Source organism: Pholcus phalangioides, unplaced genomic scaffold (genome assembly GCF_987345545.1).
Source record: "Pholcus phalangioides strain wild (caught in Gottingen) unplaced genomic scaffold, Ppha-v1.0 ptg000004l_1, whole genome shotgun sequence".
Classification (NCBI taxonomy): domain Eukaryota; kingdom Metazoa; phylum Arthropoda; class Arachnida; order Araneae; family Pholcidae; genus Pholcus; species Pholcus phalangioides.
The window spans coordinates 14084858-14101402 of NW_028301597.1; the positions used below are offsets into that span (position 1 = coordinate 14084858).

Sequence of the window (16545 nt, forward strand, 5' to 3'; positions counted from 1 at the left end):
ATTTCAATAAAAAAAATCACGATTAAAATTTCAATTAAAAAATCACGATTAAAATTTCAATTAAAAATTATGCAAGGGCCGCTGGGTTGCACAACCGTACGACCACAGGAGGCGCCGCTCTAAGAGGACGCCAAATCAGAGGTGAGAGAGCGAAAAATATTTATATTGATCAAGAGAAAAATTAGGGAAAACGATTTCTGTCAGCTCTCTAAGAGGGGCAATAAATCCGAGGTGAAGAGCAGGGCCGTTTTGAGAGCATCTTGGTACTCCCACCCCAATGCAGAGCAGTAACTAGATACCTTTTGAGCCGGGACAAGCTTACATTTCTGTGCCTCCGTGTAATGTGGAAGGAGCAGTTAAAAGGTGGATTCGGCTTCCCCACTAATCTAGCACCCGGGTACCGCACCCGCCTACTCCCCCTCCCCTTTGTTGCGGCCCTTCTCCATCTGGCTAAAAATTTAGGCCTACCTCTTGCCTACGCCTACTATTAAAAAATGTAACATCTAATTTTCATGAGACTTCCTCTGAGGGACCTCACGAACACCCCCCCCCCCCCTCGGGGACGTTCCCGGGTAGGCCCGTGCGTAAGACTGCACTGGTGAATAGGCAAATAATAATAAGGAAAAAGATTTCGTGTCCCCTCCAAAAGGCGCACCATATCCAAGGTGAAAGAGGGAATATTAAAAAAAAAACAAAAAAGAAGAAAATGATCTCTGTCCACTCTAGGAGGGGCGCCGAAATCGTGAAGAAAGAGCAAAAAAAAGTTTATTGACTGCAAAAAAAATTAGGGAAAATTGTTTCTGTTCGCTTTGGAGGGGCACCAAATCCGAGGTGCAAGGGTGCAATTTTAAAGAACGACGCAAAAAATTTGGGAAATGATTTCTGTCCGCTGTAAGGGGAGGGGGGGGGGAAGACAAGACCGAGGTGGAAGAGCTAAAAAAAATTAATATCGATCAAAAGGAAGAAAAATTGGGTAAAATGATTTCCATCAGCTCAAGAAGGGTAACAAATCCGAGGTGAACAGCAGGGCCGTATTGACAGCAATCCTGGGACGCAATTAGAACTTTTTGAACCGGGTCAAGCTCGCATTTCTGCGCCCCCGTGTAATGTAGAAGGAGCAGTTAAAAGGGTGCATCCGACTCCCTCACTAGTCCAGCGTCCGGGCACCAGACCCACCTACTCCCCCCCTCCGCCTAGTTGCGGCCCGGGTCTATCGGGCTAAAAATTCCGCAAAACTTTTGCAAATTTTATTATCTCATTCTCACGAGGCCTCTACATCTGAGATCCTCCGGGGATCGCCTCATAAGACTGCACTGGTTAACAATTAAAATAACAATAATAATAAGGAAATAATTCCGTCACCTCTCCAATAGGTGCACCCAGTCCGAGGTGAAAGAGCAAAAAAAGAAAAACGTAAAAAAATAAAAATATATGTAACAAGCAAAAGGGGAGGGGGAGAAAGAGTGGCCAACGCGTTCTTACTTCTTAGAGGGGAAGGTGTGGGACATGGGAAGAAACCAGTTCTAACAATCACAGAAGGCCTTTTAACAAGATACAGCTCATTTGAATTTCCACGGTTCATTTGTAGCCAATAGGAGCCGGCAACACAAGCGAAAAAAGAAGCGATTCACGGCTCATTTTCGACCAATTACAGGAGGCGTTTTAACGGGAAACGGTTCACTTTCATTTCTGCGGCTCACGGCTCTTCACGGTTCATTTGTAGCCAATAGGAGCAGGCAACACAAACGAAAAAAGAAGCGATTCACGGGTCATTTCTGACCAATTACAAGAAGCGTTTCAACGGGAAACGGTTCACTTTCATTTCTGCGGCTCTCGGCTTGTCACGGTTCGTTTGTAGCCAATAGGAGTCGGCAATATGAGCCGTCTGCCGTCACGGTTCTTTTCATAACGTTTTCAAAAGCCTGCTTGTTCTTGGTAGTTTCTTGTATGCGATGGAAGTGTAAGAGCCGCGGTTCTTTTTTCAAGAACCGTGGCTCACTCACTCTTTGAAAAGAGCCGCTCTTCTAGACGGTTCATGAGCGGATCGCCCATCACTAGTTGTAACACATTAGCGGGAGAAATTTAGTTTAAATAATTGTAAAAAGGAGCCGAGAACTTCGATAATCATCAGACGACGAGCAAAAAAAAGGTATGTAGCTATTTGTACACAATTCAGTCAATACATCTAAAATATTTATTTTTTCTGACTTTGTTTTGCGTAATTAATTTTAAAGTAGATATGTTCGCTGCTGTTTCGTGTCGGCATTTTATTTCCTCCTGCATTGAGAGCGGTTTTTATCCACTTGTTTAATCATTGGAGCACATTTTTCAGATCTAATATATATAACCTTTTTTTTTTTAATATCGAGTAAATCACATTTCTCAGGTCTGTAATTAAAAATACAAATATTAATGTGCTGAGTGATGTGAAATTTAATGAAGGGATAGGCTACTTTTTAAATAAATAATAAAATAGTTTGCAAATTCAACTTGCATTTTAAACCATTAAATGTAAATGTGAGTCATTTCCCTGTGTAAGCATTCTTGCACTATTCGGAATATTTTATAATTCAATAATTTTGTTGCCTATATGCTGAATATTATAAATACTACACCTATAACGTTTTAAATTTTCTTTTAGGTGTCTCGGTGCTGCTGTGTTTGCAGCGGTAGGTCAAACTGCAAGGGGAAGCGAAAGACCAAATGGAACCCTCGTCGTACTTAGAAAGGAACGACAAAGTTACCAATTAAAAGAAAGTCACCAGAGGAAAAATAGTGAAATCAATGAAAAGTAATTCAAAGAGTATCACTGTCTCGCTCGATAATCATCTTGTAGCTGAGTCTTCTTATGAGTGGTTCCTAGGAAAAAACTCGGAGTACTTCATGGTAAAATAAGTGAATTTATCCTTTCTGCATGAATAGTTGGAACTGAGTTTTATGAAAGCTGCTCGCTATTACTCAAAAATGATATTATGGACATCAATATTTTATTTCACCAATCCAGCTTTGTGAGGAATTCAAATAAACTGATACTACCTCATGCATATTACTTCAAGTATTGCTACAAAAAGTAGGTGTCCTAGCGTATGGTACAGAATTCAAACGTGAAACATCTAACACGAAAAGTGCTGAAGTTGTGAACTTCTTGAAATTGAGAAGTTAGTTGGTTTGATAATGGCCAAAATTTGTGTAATTATTATTTTAAGCTTGGCACATTATTTTATAAGAAAGCTTCAATTAAAAGTTTGACATCAGTATAATATTCAAAGGTAAATCTCTCATTATTGTATCAAAATAATATCTAAAGTATTCCTGAATAATTACACAAAAACTAAAAATGATAACTTTAACACCAAATCTTCAATTAAGGGGTCTCGTACCTTTTAACATTGTGGAGAACTATGCTCTAATAGAAATATCATTAAAAATACTATTTAACCATTGATTTATTCCAAATTTTTTTACACATGTTCTTGATTGTATATGCTATCCTATGCTGGTATAAAATTTTACATATCTTAGATACTTAATTTTTTGTGAATTTAAAAAAAAAGCATTAAAACAGCTTGCATGCATGATAAAATACCATGACATCAATGCGATTGATTAAAAATAAAGGTTATTCATGAAATAAAGCAAAATGTTTTATTGACTCAATCTTATTTAAAATTAAATTTTAACTAAAAATTTTTGGAATTTGAAACTTAAGTTTTAAAATTTAATTTTAAATAAGATTGAGTCAATGAAATCTCAACCTTTTGCTTCATTTCATGAATTGAAAAGTTTCCTTTATTTTTATTCAATTAGATTATATTTTATCATGCGCGCAAGTTGTTTTTAATAATTTTTTGTAAATTTAAAAAAAAAAAAATTCAAGTATCTAAGATACGTAAAACTTTATACCAGCATAGGATAGCACATATAATCAAGAGCATGTGTAAAAAATTTAGAATAAATTAATGGTTAAATAGTATTTTTAATATTTCTACTAGAGTATAGTTTTTGCCAAGCTTAAAATTATAACACCTCATAAAAGAACTCTTCGATTAAAAGAAACTTGCTTGTATAAAACAATTGTAATATTGCATTGAATAGTTCATTTTTTAAATTTGGAGTATTTAAAAAAAAAATTTGTGTGTGTGAGTAGACATGAAAAAAATGTTTTGCACTTTTCAGGAGATATCTTTTTAATTGTTAAAACTTAACATTTAAAAAAAACATTGATCCCATATTAAGATTTTATTTTCGGAATTTTAGTTAAATATTTATTTCTAAGTGTTCACAATTCACCATTTAAAATTAGAAACTAAAATTTATTTTATGGAAATTTTATAAATGAGTGTGTGCAACAAGAGACTTTTCATAATGTGAAATCCCATCAGGATTTTGAAATGTGTTTTCGAAGTTCCCCTCATAGATTTACAAAATTTTATGTTTAGAGCAGCAACTAATTTCCCTTTGAATTAGAATTGATAATATGAATGTAGCTCAGTGAATAAAAAATATTTTAATGACATTGTTTTTATTCTTGTACATTGCCTGTGTATCCTTTCATTTTAAATTGTCATATAAATAAAAAACATCTAGAAATACGTGTTGGCAGAGAATTTGTGAAACCCCTATTTGTTTTAATAATTGTTGAATTACCTTTTATTATTCATTAATTTAACATTCAGTGTTTTCTGTATACCATACTAGGTAATAATTGCAATAAAAAAATCAATTTTTCTTTCTAATTGTCAAAAAATACATGTTGGTAGCGTGTTTTGAATGCGAAGCGTTTACGCGGTAGGACCCGGGTTGTGACGTCACGAAAACATGTTTCAGGCTTAGTAGTATCTAGGAGGCTTTGGGCTAAACCTCCCTAATAATTAATGAATATACAATGCATCACGCCTTTCCTTCTCGAGTACGTGTTTGAGTCCCGTACGTACAGGACGACTGGCAACTTTTAGCCTCCCCCCATGCTTTCTTCCTGTCGCGCCTCTAAATGGAAATATGCATGTTCAGAGTTACTCACGTGGGACCACGTTCTGCCGACTCAGGAAAACATGGCTTCATTGTCATATATAATTTTTACGGATTTATTAGTATACAGCAGAGGTGGGCTCTGTCCAACTTGCAGGCTACGTCGGTTCAGGCTCGATGAAGGGGGGGGGGGGACAATAGCCCCTCTTCAGTTAGATAAGGGGAAAATGTGTCTACCCCATAAATTATGGGAACATTAGCTGTTGTATAAGTCTAAGCAGGGGTGTTTCAAGAGCATCACGTCCTACCTCCCGAGGCAAAGTGGTTTTTCTGAGGCTAGAAATACCCACCTACCAATTTACACAATGAATCTCGAAAATTGTATCTTGACCTAATTATCTAGGGGACCTCAAATGCAGAGCAGACCTCATGACATAACTATCATGAGGCCCCCTAAAGGCGGCATTACATACATTAGGCTTATTGGTTGTTTTGTAAAAGATCTTTTGTCACACTTTTTATAGTGCGATCCCGACCCAAGAGATGAATGTTTCTCGCATGGTATTGACTTGAATCGGTTCTTGTTTCCTGCAAATTCCAACGGAAACAGATGAAAGCGTGTAAATGTGTGAAGTTTTATCGAAAATAGAGGGAAGGGAATCTGCATTTTTTTTAAAATCAAAACGTCGGAACAATGATGGGACAAACACAGAGAATTTCATTAAAGCCTTCAACTGATAAGATGTAATCAATGGGATGAAAACAAGATCACAATTGGGTGAGTCTCACATTACTTGTATATTTTGATTCAAAATCAAAAATTGTAGCGCATTTCCCCTTTTCAAAAATGAATTAGACATGTGTCATATGCAACAAAATTATCTAGATTTTTTTGCAAAAGAGTTAACCATTAAATTAAAAATAATAAGAAACATACACAAACGAAATAAAATTAATGATTAATAGATGATTTTATTTGTCCTTATCTGTTGCTTAAGCACACAGACTATATTTACACAAAAGATTACAAATTCAGATTCACAAATAATGATTGCGATATAATTACAGTAGAGCCTCAATTATCTGACCCTTCGTTCGTTCAGAGCTATGCGAACTGACATTCATATGCTTTCCTAAGCAATAATTTTTCCCTTAGTGATGAGGAAATTATAAATATATATTTCCCACATCTAAAATTCTCCTAATGAAGATGTTAATAAAAGCAAAGAGCGAAAAAAAGTAACAAAAATGCTTTTAGGGAATTTCTTGATTGAAGCAGTAACATTGTGTGACTGGTCAGAAATAATGTTGCTAAAAAATTTGTGACACTCATCTACTAAGCAAAAGATGACAAATTGGTCTATATATTTGTTGTATATTATATATATTCAAGTATCTAAAAATTTACAGATGAAGGAACATCTAACTTATTTTGAATAATAAAGGTTTTATTGTAGCTTTGTTAGATATTTTCAGAACCTAAAACATTTTACTGAAATGAGTTATTTTTTTCAGTGTATATGCATATTTATACAAGGTGCACAAACAGTAAAATAAGCTGGCCTGTTCAGAGCACCTTTCTAGCAACTGCAACCACAGTCAGATTGATTCCCAAGTTTATAAATACAAGGCCCTCACAGACAAAACGACAAACAAGGTGGTTGGAAAACTTTAAATCTATACATATATTTAAAGAATGCACTCAACATTTTAACAATGACAAAAAACTTAATAAACCAATATAAAAAAACACTTCATACCATTCTCATGTAGATTTACATAAATGATGAATCCACACTTAACATGGAGTCTTAACAGAAATTTTTGTTAGTAATTTTCTGTGACTGCTACTAGACATACTCCAGAAATTTATGGTATACACCTACAGCAACAATAACAGTGTCTTCATCCCACCCTTTTTAAGTCATTTGTTCCTCAATGCCTGTAACTTCCCTCATTCACTAGGCTTCAAACTAGTGATTTTTCATTGTGGGACACTGAGAAATAATCGCAACTTTAACAGAAATAAACAAGATTACTACACTACATGCAAAAAACATTACAAGTGAGCAAGGATTGAACGTACTTTGCCATAAAATTTATAAGGGAGAGCATACTGAACAATATTGTTAGACTCACTGAAAATTCCACAATGAAGTGTGAAATAATCTTAATTTTTAGCATTATATATTTTTTGAATTTTTTCCTATGTATTTAAGGAGAATGTTGGGGGAAAGGAGATAATTTTTAAATAACAAAACTTTAAGCATTGGTTGATCTGACTATTGGTTGCAGTGGCAGAATGCTCTGCACCCTGTATATACAGGGTTCATAGCACTTTACTGACAAACCATTGATCCTAGAAATATACTTCTAATTAGAAAAAGTTTCCAAATAACATGTAATACTCAGATATGTCACTCATATTCGGGGGGGGGGGGGGGATGTCATATTTCAAAGGGCTATATAGTTATAAAAATAAAAACAACTGACTTTTTATGCAGTGCCACAAACCTAATTAGAAAGTTGTTGCCGTCTCTCCTGTTGCCAACAAAAAAAATCCATGTTTTTCAGTGCAATATTCAGTGCGATATTGGAGTCCGAAAAACGGAGGAAAATTCAGAAAAAATAGCATTAAAAGTGGGAAAAATGATTTTCCCACATTCTATGCTGTTTTTTTCCTCAATTTTCTTCCGATTTTCAAATTTGAATATCTCTGTAAATATTGCACTTAGACTTTTTTGCTGGCATCAGGAGAGACAGGGCAACAACTTTCTAATTAGGTTTTTGAGCATACAGGGACTGTATAAAAATGTTTATTTTTATTTTAATAACTATACAACCCCTTGAAACATTAGTGGCATATCTGAGTACTACACATTATTTGGAAACTTTTTCTAACTCGAACTATTCCTCTAGGATCAATGGTTCACCAGTAAAATGTCATACTCTCCCCCTCCCCCGTTTGCTATGCACCCTGTATATATATATAAACAGGCTAACTTACTTTACGTCCACTCTGTATATGCAAATGTTGTGTAAAAAAAAAATTCATAAACAATATTTTTCAGAACGTATAAATAATATTCGCATGACCAGGCATTTTAAATCCAAAGGTGTAAAATAAATGAAAATATCAGCTTTAAAAATTATTTTGCTCTAAAAAGTGTTGAGATTTAAATACTTAACGGAACTTGGGAAAATATAACAGAAATAAATACAGAAAACCTAAAAAAAACCCATGCACCTAAAAACTGAAAAATTCCATCACAACCAAATTCAAATTGTATAATACAAAAGCAAATAAAATTCTACAAATATTTACAAAAAAAAAAACACAGGAAAGTAAACTCCTCCAATATACATAGTCCTATTTATTGAAGACGTTATGCCGACTTTCATAGCTGCAGTCCTCATTTTGACAATTCAACAATATTTCTGAGGTAACAGCTAAGAATGAGCAGCGGTCTGAACAGTACTACAAACATTTCTTTTTTGCTACCACAGACATCTTATGTTTGCAGCAACAATTCCCAAAATTGTTAGATTGTAATTACAATATAGAATTTTAATTGAGAATTGTGATTAAATGACAATTTAGATTTTTGATTACTACTATCCACTGAGGATTTCTGCCACAGCTGATGAAATATTTGGTTCTGTTCTCAATTTCAGCCTAAAAGCCGAGAAGAATTGTGTGAATTGTCAGAATATTATATCTATTAGATGGGATATTTTAAATAAACCAAATTTAGTTTTAAATGCAGATGCATTTCTATAGAAATTTGTCTATTTTTCTTGTCCTCAACACCGAGATTGTTTGACAACAATGTTGAAAAATGTTGAACATCCATTGAAAAAAAAAATTTGTCAACTTTTCTTTTTATTTCCAAGTAGGTTGAATACTTATCATAAATAACCACAAAAAGTATTTAAAAAAATTGAATAGGCTGTAGCGTGGATTAGCCTCCTAGAGCTAAAAATTAACTTCTAAAACTGTTCAAGTCCTTGCTTGATTACCTCCAATATAATTTACATGCACAATTCCTTGAATGTTAACATTTTTAAAATAATATAAACTAAAATAAATAAATAACTTGAAAAACGAATGAATACAATTTCAATCTTAAGTAATCAAACAAGTTTATTAAATTTATTATCAAGAATATCCATTTTGCAGAGCCCTCTTCTTACTGATAAATTCACCATTGATATAATTTATTGACAAATTCTCTGTTTTTCAAAATTATTGGGTATAGAACTGTACCAAACTGAATTTCTTTGATACTTCCCATTTTTTGAACCTATTCAATTTTTGGAGCAATGCCTAATATTTTGAGAGCTTTAACATTTACAAAGTTATCTTTTACACGATAGCAGCACCAATATCAATGTTCAACTCTAACTAATGAGTAAGTAACAAATTAATGCTACATGTTTTTTAGTCGTCATGTTCTTCAAAAACAATAAGAAAAACTTACCAATTCTCTCTAGCAATATTCTGTGCCACTTAACCCTTACAGCGGCAATCCCAAGATATCTCGAGTTCTTAAAACCCTCTCAAAAAGGCATTCCTGAAATATCTTGGGTTTCTAAAACCCTCTTGAAACAGCAACCCCAAGCCCACATACCATTGTAAAATTTTCAATTTTTTCTTCCTGATAAAATTTCCCCCCCCACGTTGCATCAATCAACTCTCAGTGGGCGGAGGCACCTTTTGTTTGAAGTCTGATAACAGAAGGGGAGAGACGTTTTTCTCCCTTTGATAAAATAGTATTATTGCATACAGCATAAATAACAGCAAAAAGTGATAGTTCCCCCCCCCCCTTCTTCCTTGTTTATTATTATTTTGTGTTTGGGTGGGGGAATGCGCATTTATTAGCTCGCAATGAGAAAATTAGCTCGGAGGAAAATTTTTTTTTTCTTAAAAATAAGTGGGGGGGGGGGGCAATTTCTACAAGGTTTAGTGACTTCCAATGTGGCGGTTATAATGTGGATCAAGAAACTTTAAAAACTGCTTGAAGAGTGAAACAGAATTCAAAAGTGAAAAAAAAATATGAAGCAACATAATGGATTCTACAATAACCCCCTCCACTAGACTTATCATATTCATGCACATTTCAAAGAATTTCATTTGACTATTTTTTATAAACTAGGAAAGACAGACAAAAATATACACATATATGAAAGAAAATGCACTCTAAAAATATCAAATTTTTAAAGCAAAATGTAATTACTGTTCCTTCCAAAATCATCTTGTGAGTGTCTAATAAAAGCAAATAAAAAAAGTCAATACTAGAGCTTATTAGAGCATATACTGTTGTGAAGATGCCCCTGGTTACTATCATGAACCCTTCTGTATTTATCAGGTGAAAAATTACTTTTCATAAAAGCCAGATTTTACATGCAAGTTTTGAAAAATCAAAAAATTAAGATCCCCTTAAAACATGTTCTAACATGAAAATGATTGACTTCTTTATCTTATCAGCAACCTCTCATTATACATATGTATATTTGGCCACATATCTTTCTTTACAGGCAGGAGAGGGGGGCTAACATAAATATTGATGTGCAATCTAAAGGATTTGGAATACGTAAAATATCCTATATAATCAAATATTTTTTCAAAATTTATTTAAAAAAAAAAATTACAATCATAAATTAATACTTTTTCTTATACGCACATAAGCTTGGTATATTTAACATCAAAGAGCACGACATTGACAACTGCAGATTTTGTCATCCTCAAATAAATCCCATAATCACTCCAGAGAGATTTAACTTTTGATATATGATTCGACTTTTTAAAAGCGTTGAATCACAATCCATTCAGCCTTAACAATGAATGCTAGCAAAACCCAAATGAATTATTCCCCTCCCTCCCAATTTTTGTATAGAGAGTAAACAGAAAACATCTCGCAAAAAAGATTTGTCATATAAAACAATAATTGTTGTATCTCATGCAATCAATGAGATTAAATAAAACACGATGGTAATCTTATTTACATAATAAAAACTTACGTGTTCTTCAATTCAGTTTGTTTCCTTCATGTCAGAGAAGCTAGAAAATCTATATAGACTCTGACAGTCAAAGTTTCATTTAATATATACCTCTCACACACACACACACACAGCCAGTATGAAGCAGTCTTGTATACTTTTTATTCAGCAGTTAAATTGTTCTTGCAACAGCAAAAATGCTGATGGTTGAATAGACGAGTCTTGAAACTTCATCTTGATAAGCATGTTATCATGAAAACTTGGCAGACTTGTGCCTTTTTTCAGCTTTCTTTTTTGAATGCTTAACTTTTTTCACATAACATTCAACCAAATGTTTGACCTTCTGAGGGTTTATTTCTCCAGATTTGTTGTGGCATATCTGTATTAAAATACATTATTGTAAAAACATTCTCAGTATTTACATTTTCACATGAAAATTTTTTTCTTCTCTCTCCATAACTTATAATACAATAGTTTCCTGCCTATAATCTGTAGTAGCAAATTTTGCGCATGCAAATTATGTTACCTCCATCACCACTTAAAAAATGACAGGAAAAATTGGCAGTGTTTTCTGTCGTTTCAGTTACTTACATTTTAATACCATCTGATATCTTTAAAAATAATTTTTTTAACTAAAAAATTTACATTTTTTTTAAATATATAATCTGCAGATCATATGCAAGAAATTATGGTACAGTATAACCCCGATTGTTCTGAGAGGGCTTCTCATATATTGATTTTGAAAAAGTAAGGAGCAGTAAAAAAAGTACTTTGTGTTGCGAAAAGTGTGTACTTCACAATGTTTGAAATTTTGTAAATTGTAAGTACTATATACAGTGCTTTATTTATGCAATTTTAAACTATATTAATTTCATATTTCAATTTCAAATAATCTTTGTGCAAACATATAATTATAATCACACATATTCACATTGCTATTTTATCTTCTAATAAAATTTCATATTATTCAAGGTTTTAGTTGTCTGGGGCAAGTTTGGTCCCATTAGCTTAGATAAAAGGAACCCTACTGCAATTATGTGTGAGGAAAAATAACTATTATATTTAATATTTCTAGATGCTTGATTAAAAAATATCTGGGATATAAGTGCCCCTCATCTATTTTGGAGCAACTAACTTCAATTTTTGGAACAGAAATTTTGAAAATGTAGCAGGACTAAAAATGAAGTATATGTGCAATATAAGGAGTAATTTTTCTGTGAAATGCCAAAAAATTTGCCAAAATGGTTGGAACGAATAATTCTGAATAAATTTCCTTCACAAATTAGTGTCCATTTAAAATTTTTCTGAAGTATCTTATCACTACTAAAACATGCATTAGTGAAATGACGAATAAAAATTATTAGACTCGTTTCAAATTAAATGCCATGCATACTAAAAACTTAGGCAGCAAAAATTTCTGCTGCTTGAACACCAAAATCATCTTGCTATAGCAAAAAAAGTGCAGAATATAATATAACGAGGGTTGCCATGAAAAAAAGTTATCTTCCCATCAAATTTGAAGAATGATTAAATTTAAAAACAAAATGCAAAAAAAGAGAAAAATATACACCTTATTTACTTAAACAATTTCTAAACATAATAGCATGATAATACACTGCTGGCCACCGTAAATGCAACACCCTGAAGGAAGCATGCAAATAATATGAAATTTACAACATGCATTAGCGGAGGTGAGATATGCAAATGATTAGAATTTCAGCGCAGACGTACATCACGCGCGCCTGTGGCGCCACTTCAAAGCGCTATTTAAGGCTTGGAGATTTCGACGATTTGAAGTACGGCAATTGTGTTTTTCTTGTGGTTTTTTCAAAAAAACGATCAATTATGCCTCGTAGAAAACAGCGATCATCTTTTGATCAAGTATCCGAGTTCGACAGAGGAAGGATAGTGGCCTACCGAGATTGTGGATTATCTTTCAGGGAAATCGGTAGTCGTGTTGGACGAAACCAAACAACTGTAATGCGGATATGTGATCGTTGGATGCAGGAGGGTACGACGGACCGACGTGTTCGATCGCATCCACCTCAGTGCACCACTTCACGTGATGACAGGCGTATTGTGCGTATGCAGTGACGGATCGCTCAGCCACATCACGAACCATAGCACAGCACATTCAGTCTGTACCGCATCATCCAGTGTCTGCGCGTACCATTCGACGCCGTTTACAGCAGAGTGGTCTGTCCGCAAGACGTCCATTGCTTCGTCTACCCTTGACGCAGAACCACAGACGTCTCCGCCGCCAATGGTGCGATGAAAGAAGGATGTGGACGGCACAATGGAATGAAATTGTCTTTACTGACGAGTCACACTTCTGTCTGCAACACCACGATGGTCGGATTCGAGTCTGGAGACACCGTGGAGAGAGGATGCTGAACAGCTGCGTTATGCACCGCCACACTGGTCCTGCACCGGGTATTATGGTATGGGGCGGTATTGGATATCACTCTCGCACTCCTCTAGTACGCATTGCCGGTACTTTAAAAAGCCAGCGCTACATCTCCGAGGTGTTGGAGCCAGTTGTCCTTCCTTACCTTCAGGGCTTGCCCGCAGCCATATTTCAACAGGGTAATGCGCGACCACACGTGGCACGCATTGTCAAAAGGTTCTTCGTCAATCGCCAGATTGAATTGCTTCCCTGGCCAGCTCGCTCTCCGGATCTTTCGCCGATAGAAAACATGTGGTCCATGGTTGTTCAACGATTGACCCAGATTACATCCCCAGCTGCCACACCAGATCAACTTTGGCAATGCGTGGAAGCTGCTTGGTCTGCTGTACCCCAAGAACACATCCAAAGTCTCTTTGAATCAATGCCGAGGCGTGTGGCAGCGGTGATCTCCAACAATGGCGGCTACTCTGGCTACTGATTTTGGCAGGAACCACACTTCACAGAAGTCTATACATTTAATCATTTGATGCTTCGTCAACATGTTATCTAGAAAATAAATATTGTTGCGATATCTCTTGTCTTTCTTGGTGTTGCAATTTGGGTGGCCAGCAGTGTAGATTAAAAGTATTTTTTTCTGCCGTTTTCTCAGCCTAAAGCCTATTACAATATTTTCTAGACAAATCATGAGTCGCTTTCAGAAGTGAAGCATCTCAATGACAACTTGGACCAACCCCTCTTGGACAACATAATCATAGTACAATAAAAAATAATCATTCAAATTTTTTTTTTCAAATTTTAATTCAAAGTTCATTAAATACAGCACCTCAGTGGCATAGAAACCTAGAGAGTTCAGGCCACATGGGCACCCCCCCCAAGCAACGTTCTAAGGCTACAGAGGCTCTTGATAATTCATGAATATTCAATGCAATCCCAACCTACATACGCCCTTGTGGGCCGTATATACGGACGCCTAGCAACCCTAGACCCCATCCCCATTTTCTTTGTATCAGAGCTCTTACGTCATCTACGACGAAACATTCTTTCCAACACAAGTTCTGCGAGTTCAACCATGCATTATGCAAATGAAGCTGGGTCCGGACTCTGTGCCACGCTGAACCGTTAAAAAAAACCTCTTTTTAGCCCACAGTGTGGGGCGGTTTTGACAGAAAACAGGTTTTTGCCCATTTGAGCATCAAGTAGACTTAACACGTTCTATAGATGAAATTTGTGATGTCACTGAAGTTCGTCCATTTCTCCTATAGTCATTGAATATACTGCAAAAAAGGTAAAGATTTCACCTATGTCTGTCTGCTATATCCAATGGCTACAGGTGGAATGAACAACTTTAGTGACGTCAAAGTTTCGTGCGAAGGCTTTCTGCAACAGGTGGTGTTGGTCGGTTTCAATGCAGCTTTACAGATTGCCTTCAGTGCAAAACAGATCACCTCCGAGTTTGTCTTCGCTCGAACTCTCTCACATGCGCATACGAATTCATTGTTACGATAAAGATCGATGCAATTTTATAAAAATAAAAATAATAATAAAAATGAGAAACACCACAAGAAGCTCAAAGACCTGATTTTTTCAGTCCGATTTCCATAGAGTATTGAGAGTCTCTCTTGTAACTCCCTAGTTCATTGCGGCCAGCCATAGAAACTACAGACAATCTGTAGCAGTTGGCAACTCTGCTATCGTTAAGAACAGACAGTTCCATGGGGTCCCCCTCCCAACAATGCAAGGCTGTGAACAGGGTAGCCATACTGGGTGCCACTCTAGAAGGGGTGCCAAATCCGAGTTGGAAGGGCGAAAAAAGCTTTGTTGCCCAAAAAACAAATGTGATCAGTAGCGCCAAAAATAGGTTTCCCATGGGCAGAGATTTTTTTCCCTGAGCCATCCCTGTTCACCAAATTCGGATTTTCATAACATAAAATTGTCACAATCGACAACCGCAGACAATGACCACATAGTGGCTAGATGGCAAAACTGTGGATATTTTAGCTGGAGTTTTTTACAGATCCTGTTTTTTCCCAATGATCTCTGAAAAATTTTGATAATTTAAATGAGTAAACCAATCCTATATGATTTTTCACAAAGTGAATTTATGCCGTAGATACGGTGAATGAAACCAGTATGTTAAGTCTTTGAAATTGAAAGTGGGTAGGTAGCTGCGAAATCACAGTCATTTTAGGTATATAACCTGCAGGAGAAAAAAACTCTCTGAAATTGGAAAATTCAGCATAAAGTCCTTCATTCAGGAACTTAGACCAATAATAGTACAAGACATTGTACTTCATAGTAGAACTACTTTCCAAGGTCACCAGATAGCACGATTATATAGATGATGGGAAGTAAAAAAGAAGAAAAAAAATTGAACGGAAGTTACCCCCTTATCTTTTCTCTTGTCTCAGAAAGAACACATCCCATGAACAAAATTTCCACACCTGCTTCCTTTTCTTAAATTCCGGGTATTTGATGCACTACAGTACATCAGCGGCACATCCGCATATCACAAAACAGAATTAAAGAATTGGCGCAAATGCGCAGGGATTTTGCGCCTCGGCATAGCTCATGTATACTTGAAATCCAAGAGTTAGAACAAGTTTAATCTGTAAACTTAACAGGCAAACTTACTAAATTAATAAAAAACTGAAGATTGGAAAAAAAAATTGAATAATAATAATTATTATTATTCAATAACAAATCTTGTTACAAGACTTGTTTGTCTTAATAATTTAAGATTTGATAATTTGTTAATCTCAGAATAATAACATGGGGCAAAATGGTATTTTCTTTAACAGTATATCAATAAAGGGCAATGGAATTCGAGGTTGTGGTCATTCCAGCTGATACGTCTTTCAATTTAACCAACCTCCTTTGCTTCTATGATCACGTGACTAAGGCTTTGGAAAATGGCAAAAATTTCAACGTTGTTTATCTTGATTTCCAGAAGGCATTCGATCACGTCCAACATAGTAAACTCTTGAAGTGCTTGCATAGACAACTTGAATTTGATAGAATCATGGTTAAGAAACAAGCTACAACAGGTTATGGTGAACATTGAAATTTCTGATTGTACAGGTGTCAAAAGTAGTCCCTCAAGGAAGTGTACATGGGACCATACATTTTTTTTTTTCACTTTTTGTTGATAAACTCGATCGGGTATCAATGGG

At 35.3% G+C, this 16545-nt stretch overlaps 1 protein-coding gene across 8 annotated transcripts in view; it reads right to left on the reverse strand.

The window, feature by feature from the left end:
* Positions 1-11108: 11108 nt before the first annotated feature.
* The window catches only part of LOC149086576 (uncharacterized), a 79807-nt gene continuing 74370 nt past the window's right edge, over positions 11109-16545 (reverse strand). For all 8 annotated transcript variants that reach the window (XM_089230939.1, XM_089230932.1, XM_089230940.1 and 5 more), the window contains one exon: positions 11109-11347. In XM_089230939.1, the coding sequence (XP_089087065.1) occupies positions 11219-11347 (129 nt within the window). In that variant the 3' untranslated portion in view covers positions 11109-11218. The remainder of the gene's footprint in view (positions 11348-16545) is intronic.